Source organism: Triticum aestivum, chromosome 5B (genome assembly GCF_018294505.1).
Source record: "Triticum aestivum cultivar Chinese Spring chromosome 5B, IWGSC CS RefSeq v2.1, whole genome shotgun sequence".
NCBI classification, from domain to species: domain Eukaryota; kingdom Viridiplantae; phylum Streptophyta; class Magnoliopsida; order Poales; family Poaceae; genus Triticum; species Triticum aestivum.
The window spans coordinates 672676518-672687574 of NC_057807.1; the positions used below are offsets into that span (position 1 = coordinate 672676518).

Below are 11057 nucleotides of genomic sequence, written 5' to 3' on the forward strand. Positions count from 1 at the left end.
CACTAAGAGCGGCGGACAGCGCACGCCGAAGCAGAGGCACCACGCCGACGAGGCGCTGCAGGCGGTACCCCGTGTGGAGCTGAAGCCGGAAAGTGAGCTTGAAGACGAGAGTGCCATGGCAGAGCTCCTTGCTGATGATGACACCCAGCAAACCGACATACCAGCTATGCCTGCCAAACAAATTAAAATGATTCTACTCCCTCCGATCCAAATTAATTGTCGCAACTCTAGTACAATTTTACCTACATATTCTTCAATTGTTGCACAGCAGCAGTGCTGTGTAAAGGAAAATCCCTTCAGCAAAACTAATTAGTTGTTATGCTCCAGGAACAAATGTTGATTTGGGAATAAGAATGCACTACCTGCCTCCAAATTAGCTACAATGCATATGCTAGTATTTACTTGCTCTTAAATGAAGTCCTTTCTACGAAACAATTCCGATGGTTATCATATTTCTTTAACCAGAAAGAGTAGAAGAACCGAGCCTTGAGAAATATAATCACCAATTGTCTTCTTGCACATAGTTATCATACAGTATTTCTCAAAGATGGAATGCTTCTCAGATGATCGCCAGTTTACAACAAGGTAACCCGTTCACTACAGAGTCTGATCGCCACAATGTTAAGCTCCCTTGCATCGCAAACATTTTCTTTTCAAAATCCGCACCTCCGCAGCTTTGCATCATAGAGTTGTGTCGGCGCTAGTTATCTTCGGATCAAGCTGCATATAGCAACGAGCCCACAACCATGTCCTCAGCAGCCACACGCCGACCAAAAGATACCACCTGAAGCAGCACTCACGTCCACTCCAAAATCCATGACAGCAACAACATCATGGGCCAATGCCCACAGCCTGGCCAACCTGCCCCTTCTGGAAACAGTTTACATCCACTCATTATGAATTCTACCGATTTTCAACAGCCCACTGGACTATTTTGGCAGTAAATCTCATGTTGAATGGAAAACTAATTGTAAAAAGCAGGCAACGGTATACACAAATGGTTGCACTTTACCTTCTTTGCATCCTTCTTTGCTCTGTGTTGAAGCTTCCTCTCCTCATCCTCTTGCTATTATTTCAATATCCTCTCTGGAGAAAAAGTGAAGGACGCATTTTTAACTTGCGCACAACATTCTGATAGACAGTTCGGTCTTCAATGGGCATTTGGGATCTATTCCTCATCATTTGCTAGATATATATATATGAGAACACAATCAAAGGAAGTATCTCCACAGATGATACTCATGCATGCCCGTCACAATGATTGGCAGTCTGTATCATCTCACTATTACGATGGAATAAACAAGTTATCTTTAACACTGATAACCACTGGATATTCACTTTACTGCGTAAATTTGTAGTACATGGCTGCTAAAAAAATGTTACTTTTATGCAGCAAAACCTACACATGATTTAGACAGTTAACTGCAAGAAAGAAAGAAAATTAAGCCCCCAAGCTGATGCTTCATATATCCATATCTATAATTCAATGGTAAAATGATAAAATAATTAAATAAGTATATATAAACTTATAAGGCAACTAGCTGATATATGGCATACACGCTTGAGATTATGATCTAACCCATAAACCAAGCATACTATAAAAGCATATTGCTTTCTACAATGCTGTCTACTATCTATACTCCAGAACTGAGTAACAACCATCAGAAGTTAAATGATCCCTTACAGAACGATGGTGTAAATTCGAGAGATAATTTATATTCAGTTGCAAATCCCAAACAAGACTATTACTTTGCACATGCAGGAGTACATGACCATTGTTTCATGCGGGTTATCACATGACAGGAGTATAGGGAGAATCACAATGCCACGTTAAAATTGTGGATTCAATTAATTCGGCAACTTCTTTGAGCAATCATTCCATATTCCATATAAAGCCTAGAGAACAATGCAAACCTCAGCGGAAATCAAGCAGGCATTTCGCCACACAAGAGTGCAGCCCTAGCACAGACAATGGTCTCAGGAAGGAACAATGAGAAACAGTACATTATTCAGACTCGCCTTTCTCTGAAGCTGGAGCACCCTCAACATTGCTATGAGAGGTCGTCGAGCTCACGCCATCATCTTTGCTCGTTGTACCCTTCACCGATTCTTCATTTGGTGCACTCTTGGGAATATCACCCGAAGAAACTTTCGGTAGCAAGGCATATCCTTGTTTGTTGAGCATGTTAGCACTCTCCAGAGCACCTTCTCCATAACAAGGAACCCTAGATGAAACAAAGGGGTAAATTTTCAGTCTATAACTGTTAAGGTTATAAACAACACGAGACCATTAAAGTTGTGTAGCGCTGCTACAATTATTCCATCGTTGGTTTTAATGACGCTAGGTGCTAACTATGTTCTGTTGAGTTCGGTTTCTAACAACTAGCTAGTGTTTGCAAATATTATGAATAGAATTACGATCTACCATACCAATAAACGGAACACCGATGAGATATTTGCAACTAGCCAGCACCAGAGGCATAGAACTCTTCTCAAATATGATAACATCTATCACTCCAATAATTGCACTTTGATTAAATGCTAATCACATGACACTAACCATCACAAAAGATGCCACACTAACGCTAATTCAGCTAATTGAACCCCTCAAAGGCCAACACACTTTCGTGCTCGCAGCTGAACAAGAAAAAAAGGAAGATAAATACCGCCTGGTAACCTCCTTGTTGTAGAACATCTAATAAACTCAAAGGCCTAAAGCAACTAAGGACACAGGGGAAACCAAAGGCTGACCCTAAAGAGTAGCGAACCATTGAGAAGTTTCTTTTGAGTATGCCATCCATACGAATGATGTGTGGTATGGAATAAGGGAGGCGTTTGGGACTCACCTGATATTGTGGTTGTTGCTGACGCATTCGAATGTGTTGACAAAGTCCCCTTCCTTCATAGCATTGGACCCCTTGCTCAACAGCCGTTGTGCGCGATCTACTGTTTTATCCTCCTCTCCCCCCTCCTCGCTAGGCTTCGACGCCAGCAGGTTCTGCTGCTGGCCTCGGGGTACAGGAGTGTAGAAGCTGACAACCGGGATCAAATTAACGAAGCCATGATCACTGCACACCTTCCTCGCATGATCCGACTGTAGCTCAATTGTGAAGACACCATCAACTGTGTTGACGAAAATGGCATTTGCCCCCTCAGCGAAGCCCATTACATGCACTCTATAATCTTCATTCAATCGAGCACTAGTTGGCAGCAAATTGCCCAGGTCGATGACCCGATTCAGCACCCATTGCGCATCAGTGCCATCACTCGCCTCTCTTGTCCACAATTTGAGCTGCGGATCCAAGCCTTGGATTATGCCCAGTCCACCGTCGTCCTCCGCCAGCACAAGGTTATATATGCAGCCGTCTGGTGGCCTAAAAGTAAACACATTCAAGGCGTGCCTTGACAAGTCATACTCCATGATCGACACACCGCCATAGTCCAAGTCATAGTTGGTGTAGAACATGAAGTGGATCACAGAGCTCCCAACGAGCACGCTGGAGTATGTAAATTCGAATATGGACCAGTCGCGGTAAATCCAGGTCAGCTCGCCCCAGGTGCCAGTCTCCGACCAGTACACGGATGCCAACGCGCGAAACGCATCGTCATCGTCGGAGAAGACTTCTTCGTCGTCTACGGACAAGACGAAGAGCACGCGGAAAGGACCCCCGAGGCAGTCGCGGTGGCCACACCCGTCCGCTGCGCAGAACACGGCCGCAGTCAAGTAGCTGTAGCTCCACTCAAACGCCACGTGCCACGGTACGCGCTGCTGGGCGCCCGTGATTGGCTCCCACACAAGGAGCTCCTCGGCGTCCTGGCCCTTGGAGAGGAAGAGGACGCGGCCGTGGCGGCAGTCAAGGGCCCGCCAGGAGCGGTGGTCCGGGGCGGCGGGAGAGAAGGACGAGGCGATGGTGGATTGGTGGGTATGAAGCTGTGCTGGGGTACGTAGCCCGGTCCAGGGAGGTGTCTGGTGGAGCTCGTGGAGGCGGCGGCGGAAGGCCGGACGGGAGACGGAGACGATGCCGCCCCAGTCCTTGCAGACGAGGGATGCACGGAGGAGGCATGCGGGGTCGTCGGGTGGGAGACTGATGAGGATCTCCTCGACGAGCTCGTCCGGAATCACTGGCGGCGGTGCTCCCATGGCGGTGGCTACTCGCTAGATCTGGGGATGGGTGTGCAGAGGAACCTGGAATGGCTGGAGGAGACTGGGGATTTTGGAGCCCGACTTTTCCACTCTACACTAGGAGAGCGAGCGATCTGGGCGGAGGGGAGAGGGGTTCGGCTCAGCCTTTTCTCAATCTCCTAATCCCGTTTACTGAACCTCCTAATATATTTTCGGAAATGTTAACGCCCATACATATGTGCGTTAGCCATCTCGACCACACGCATCCATCACCGTCCAGTAGTATATGCACGAATCTTGGCATGGTCTGGCCAATTTTTTGTGCCATGTAGGACAAGGGGCGTGTGTAGTGTGTGACATAGTTCGCCCGCACGTCGGTTGCCCCCCCACGGCCAGCGGTTGCCACTCGGGGGCGTGCGGTGGAACTGCTATGCGCCCGCACGCCACGCGCCGACCGTGGTTGACGTCAAACACGTCGCGCACTTCGCCACCCTCCCCCTCATGGTTCCATTTACTCCTCCCCACAGTTACTCGCACAACCCACCCCGCAGTTCAGTCGATCGGAGGAGAAGGCGAGAGGAGAAGGCGACGGCAGAGGCGGAAGAGTCGACGGCATTCGCGGCCGTCAGTGGGGCTCGCCGGACCGGAGCGTCTTCGTCGGAGCGCCTGCGGGTTGAAGGTAATGCTCCCCCACTCGATCGAAATCCTTGTCGGCATTTCTCCCCTCCCCTCCGTGGTCGATGCTTCGCTCGAGATTCATCGAGATTCAGGCAGGGTCGACATGCACCGGTGTTCCCGCCGGCGGCGGAGTCCTGTGCTTGCCGTTTTCGGTGGCACTGGGCAATTTCGTCGCCGCCGTGGTGGCGGTCACGCCGGTGTGGTTCGTTCTGTCCGGAGACACATACTGGTTGTGTGTTGGGATTGGGCCGTCGCTTTTCTGTCTGATAGTTGCGCATTGCTTCGAATTGGTATTTGCGATCAGTTCGGGTAGAATTTTGGGGATGAATTTCAAGTCATTATAGTTGCCATTGAACCCTAGATCTAGTTAGTTGTTTTTCAAACTGCAGCATGAAGGCAAACATGGTAGTTTGAGTAACTATCATGACTGTATGGCAACTAATTTCCTGAATGACTGTGATAGTTGCCACAAATATGCTTTTTCATGTGGCAAATAATTTCCTGAATGACTGTGATAGTTGTCACAAATATGCTTTTCCATGTGGCAACTAATTTCCTGAATGACTGTGATAGTTGCCACAAATATGCTTTTCCATGTGGGAACTAATTTCCTGAATGACTGTGATAGTTGCCACACTGTAGGCATGGTAAAGTGTAGTAAATAGGTAGTCATTGCAGTTTCAGCAACCAATTGCACTGGATGGCAACTAATCTGCACATCAACTGTGTCAGTTGCCACATGGATATCATATTTTTGTGGCAAATAGACTATGAACACACTGTGGCTGTTGCCATGTTGTAGACAGGATAATGTGGCAAATTGGCTGTATAACATGGCAACTAATTTGCTCATCAATTGTGTCAGATGCCATATATATGCTTTTCATGTGGCAAGTATTTGTCTGAACACAGCATGTCTGTTGCCATATTATAGTCAGGATAATGTGGCAAATTCATTGTACGGCAGACACAATTTCGTGTTTTGCCATGATGACTTGTGATATATGAACATATTTATCCGTACTAAATGGCAACTCATTTTTGATATGAGGTCAGTGTGTGCGTTGCAATTTCAGGTTGTTCAGTAGATGTATTTCATCGCTTTTTTGAATTCCGTGTTGCATTTTAACATGGCAATTTCCACCTAGCATATTTTGCCATTGAACACATGGCAAGTCATTTTTGTATGAGGACAGGGTGTGAGCTGCCACATTTTAGGTTTGTGCAGTGGAAGATTTTGTGGCTTTCTTTCGTAATATCGTGTGCTAACATGACAACTTCAACATTTTGTTTTTAAGTGCATTTACGATCTATACATTTTTTTTTAAATGTAACCAATGTGCTTAATTGCCACATTTATGTTTTCGACGATCATAGGGGGGTGCGTGCATGTTTATGTGATATTTGCATTCACTAGTTGACATTTTCACTCGAGCCCATGCGGCAAGTACATTCTGTTAGGTGGCAACTGCTTACTTCCTGCATTTCATTTCCACCGTGACAATTTGGTCTGTTCTTACCTCAACAGAATGGCTCGCGGCGATCATCAGAATGATGATGATGATTTCATGGATCCACCACAGCAGAATCGGGCAACTGGACGGAGAAAAGATGGCGACGAGGTAATTGTCCACACCCCTCCTCCTCCTGCATATGTTATTGGTTGCCACCTCGAGCTTGCAGTCGTTTGTTATGAAGTAAAATTTCATGACAGTGAAGACATGGCAACAACTGATCATTTGTCTGTTTTTGCAGAAGAAGAAACGTACTCGCAACAGGGCCTCGCAGGAACGACTGACCTCATTGACTGACAGATTTACCGACGATCAGAAGGGAGCTGCTGCTGAGATGGGTATGCAGGCTCTAATGAATGTCCGGTGCACGAATCTAGTCAACCTTGTATGCGACTGGCTTGGTGAGATTTACGACCCTGCCTCCAGGGAATTTGTGATTCCGGGACATGGAAGACTGTCGTTGAACGAGGAATCTGTGTTCTGCACTTTGGGTGTGCCCCATGGAGAAATCAAAGTCATGTATGAGGTCAATAACAAGATCGAGGAAACGTTGTTCCCCCATTTGTTTCCTGGGTTGGAATCCATGCCGAACACGTCTGTACTGGCAGATTCGCTGCAGGCCATGACAACCCATGGCGAGGTTTTTAAGATGAAACTACTCATGTACCTCATCTCAGCTATTTTCGCGCCGACCACTTCTCTTCGCCCAAGCAACAAATGCTTCCCCATCCTGGTGAATGATCCATCTTTACTACATTATTTTCCTTCAATCTTTTGGCTCCGATGTCATGTGCAAGCTAGTCACTGCTAGTTTTTTTTAATGTTTTTTCCATTTGATTTCTGACGCGGCAACTCATTGTCCTGAAAATTGTGTGGTGCAGGCGAAACTGAAAGATGTGAAGAACATGAATTGGTGTAAGTTTATTGTCGACTTCCTGCATGATGCATTCTCAAGCAAGATGTACCAGAAGGGTTGTCGACTGCATTTAATGGTATTTTTTACCAGTCCTTTCTGTGAACACTCTTTTAACACCTTTTATTCATGCATGGCAACCTGATCATAACAAGATGGCAACTGCTATCATGACAATATGGCAACTGCCATCGTGAATATATGGCAACTGCCATCATGACAAGATGGCAACTGCCATCATGACAAGATGGCAACTGCCATCATACTATGATGGCAATTGCCATAATGACAAGATGGCAACTGCCATCAGGACAATATGGCAACTAGCACAGTCAGATGGCAACTAGCACAGACATATGGCAACTTCTTCTCTTTCGTTTTTTTCATGCACTTCAACTTGATGATTGTAGGAACATACATTAGCCTGTTTTTGCAAAATACCATGATGGCAACTGATATTTCTTTCTTTTTAAAATTGTTGTACATCAGCTCATGTACGTCGACTGTCTTGATCTGTCCATCGTGGATTTCACTGGGACAGGAGGCCCGCCGCCTACGCACAAGTTTGCTGTTTCTGCGTGGACTTATGATGCTTTCAAGGCTGTGCTTGCTGCAAATAGGGTAACTAATACCAAATATGGAAAACTGCAGGTTAGTTTTGGTTTCTTTCTCTACACGGCATTCTTACAAATTTTTGCGGCATAACATATGAAAAAATCGTCATGTGGTAACCGTCTGTGGTTAACAAGAGATGACTACCTTTGTTAGCCATGGCTGTCGGCGCATGGTATCCATGTCCCACTCCACATGGCAACTCTGTCATTCGTGCTGAAACTTATATTCATGTCTTCTTTTTTTTGTTGTATTTGCAATACATGAACTAATAGTCAGTGTTCATCATTCTCTCTCTTACATCCTAGCTATTTTTTGGTTATTTCCAGCTAATGGCCAAGCATGCTATAGACTACAGCGTGTTTGGGGGGCCTCAAAACTTTGGAAAGTGGATGGACGTGCACTCAGCTCCGTCTTTCCCTACTGAGGTAATCAAAGATATATATCTATGGTTGCCTTGGATTATTTTTGATCTCGTGCAAGTGACTGTAATATGGTTGGTTATTGTTGCTTCTTGTTTCGTGCACAGGCGAGGGCACCTATTGAGCATCTAATTGGGCAGTTTGCATCCGGAATGACCGGCTTGCTCGAGAAGTTGGCTGAGGGTTGGACGTCCCTTAAAGGATCTGACAGCGGCACGGTTGCGAGGCAGTTCACTACATTTGTCCCAGAACAGACACATCGGCCAACTGGTTGTCGTGGCCGGTACGACTACAACAGTTCCCAAGAGCTTGCTGACACACAAGATGAACTAGATGGAGATGGTGGTCTCAACAAGGAGGATGACGATGACATGGAGAACGTGCAACACGACAGCGATGATGATGAACATGTTGAAGTTCGTGCAGGTGGTAAGAAGGGTAAGGATGCACCAGATGTCCCCCACCGGGCAAAGTCAAAGAACATACGGCTGCGAGAGGTGTGCGGGTGTTGCCCTCAAAGAGGGGGAGGGATCCAGAGGATGGTGGGCAGGGTTCCCCTGGCAAGAGGTCTAGGACCAATCCCGTAGCTGCTAGGAGGAGGTTCGACTTTAATTTTAGTGTTTTGTTTTGTTTTGTCTATATTTTTTGAACAGACTAACCCCATTTTTGCATTTTTTTGCTAAGCGTGGCAATGAGTTTGATGTCTGACAATTGCCACCTTTTTTTGCCTCCATCTTATACGTGCAGTGAGGTGACAGCCGGTGGACGAGCAGTTACGAATAAACAGGTACCAACGCCTACCCATGTTTCTGCTCGGTTGAACAAAGGTGCCCCCATTGCTGGTGACACCCCTTCCACCAGGTCATCTCCTCGTACAACGATGTCCAATACCGGGGATCCTGACGTGTTGCCAGACTTGAGAAAGCTAGTCAAGAAGTAGGTTTTCCGTGTTCTTTCATTGCCATAGTGCTATATTTTTTATTTTTCAATGCATCTGTTCAGCTTGCCACATGGGCTTCTGTCATCAGTCCCACATGGCAACTCCTGTTTTTAAAATGATCTCGTTCCTTTTTTAACTGCATGGCAACTCATGCTTGGTTTTGCATGGCAACTGCTATTTAGGCCAAATGGCATCTCTTTTTGTACATGTATGGCAACTTCCATCTTTGCATTGGCTTGTGTGCTCACCACGTACCTAGTTTTCAAATTTCATTCCTGGCAGATCAGACATTTTTATCATTCTTCAAGTTGGCTAGCATGGAAACTCTTGCTGGATTTGCATGGCAACTGCTAACTATGCCACATGGCAACTCTTATTCCACCTACATGGTAACTACCATCTTTTCCACCTACTTTTCATTTTTTTTCTTAGATTTCTACCATGGCAAATATTTTTTGAACACTTCTTAATACCTTTTTCATGTGCTTTCTTTTTTGTAGGGTGAAGAAGACTACTGCACGCACGACCAAGCATATCATTAGGGACCCACTCGAACGCCTTCATTCAAAGTTGTCAGCAGGTGGCAACTCAGATGTTCACGAGGCGCCAGTCGACAAAACTGCTGCTGCACCGTCAACTGTTCCCACAAACTCTGACGCAAGTGGCCGACCATCTTCGCCGGTCGCGGATGTGCGGGCTAGAACAACAGGCATCCGTACACCGGGAAGTGATGAGTCGGTATCTTCCAGGACAGCTGAAATATTGCCCACTCTTCTGGCAATGAAGGATGCTGCTGTGAGCCATGCCACCCCATCAGCAAGCGTTGAAGTGGATGCCCCCGAGACCAACCGAAGCAAGGAAGATTCCCACTCATCTGACACTGATTCCAAGCGCGTGTGCAATGGCACTCCTGTGTCCACGACAGAAGTGGCTGAGGTGGCAGTTCATAATGATATGCCATCTATAGGTGAGGGTCTTGGCACAACAGCTCCAGCTCCTGGCGGTGCAGATATTGCTAAGGCCACTGTTTCGCGTGCTGGTCTTCCACCTAGGCGTCGTAGCCCCCGCAAGAAATCAACAGACACACCCAACGCACCAGCTGTAGCCAGGAGCAGCAGAGATGAATCTGGTTATGTTCCTGCGTCCACACTGTTCCCGCCACTGATAACCCACAAGTATAGGGGATCGCAACAGTTTTCGAGGGTAGAGTATTCAACCCAAATTTATTGATTCGACACAAGGGGAGCCAAAGAATATTCTCAAGTATTAGCAGCTGAGTTGTCAATTCAACCACACCTGGAAACTTAGTATCTGCAGCAAAGTGTTTAGTAGCAAAGTAATATGATAATGGTGGCAACGGTAACAAAAGTAAAGACAGCAAAAGTAATGTTTTTGGTATTTTGTAGTGATTGTAACAGTAGCAACGGAAAGTAAATAAGCGAGAACCAGTATATGGAAAACTCGTAGGCACCGGATTAGTGATGGATAATTATGCCGGATGCGGTTCGTCATGTAACAGTTATAACATAGGGTGCACAGAACTAGCTCCAGTTCATCAATGTAATGTAGGCATGTATTCCGAATATAGTCATACGTGCTTATGGAAGGAACTTGCATGACATCTTTTGTCCTATCATCCCGTGGCAGCGGGGTCCTATTGGAAACTAAGGGATATTAAGGCCTCCTTTTAATAGAGAACCGGAACAAAGCATTAGCACAAAGTGAATACATGAACTCCTCAAACTATGGTCATCACCAGGAGTGGTTCCGATTATTGTCACTTCGGGGTTGCCGGATCATAACACATAGTAGGTGACTATAGACTTGCAAGATAGGATCAAGAACTCACATATAT

At 46.2% G+C, this 11057-nt stretch overlaps 1 protein-coding gene across 1 annotated transcript; it reads right to left on the bottom strand.

Annotated features, from left to right (window-relative positions):
* Positions 1–1904: 1904 nt before the first annotated feature.
* LOC123117567 (uncharacterized) lies at positions 1905–4176 on the bottom strand. The gene is made up of 2 exons (XM_044538295.1): positions 2847–4176; positions 1905–2225 (listed from the first exon to the last, which is right to left on the bottom strand). The coding sequence occupies exons 1-2, from the start codon at positions 4139–4141 to the stop codon at positions 2006–2008; spliced, it is 1515 nt and encodes a 504-aa protein (XP_044394230.1). The 5' UTR covers positions 4142–4176; the 3' UTR covers positions 1905–2005.
* Between the last annotated feature and the right edge of the window lie 6881 nt (positions 4177–11057).

Excerpts from the sequence above, each read along its gene's own strand:
- LOC123117567 (XM_044538295.1), bottom strand. The coding sequence starts at position 4,141 with ATGGGAGCACCGCCGCCAGTGATTCCGGACGAGCTCGTCGAGGAGATC. Across the intron at positions 2,226-2,846 it reads AGCAACAACCACAATATCAG|GGTTCCTTGTTATGGAGAAG; the intron begins GTGAGTCCCAAA and ends TGTTTCATCTAG.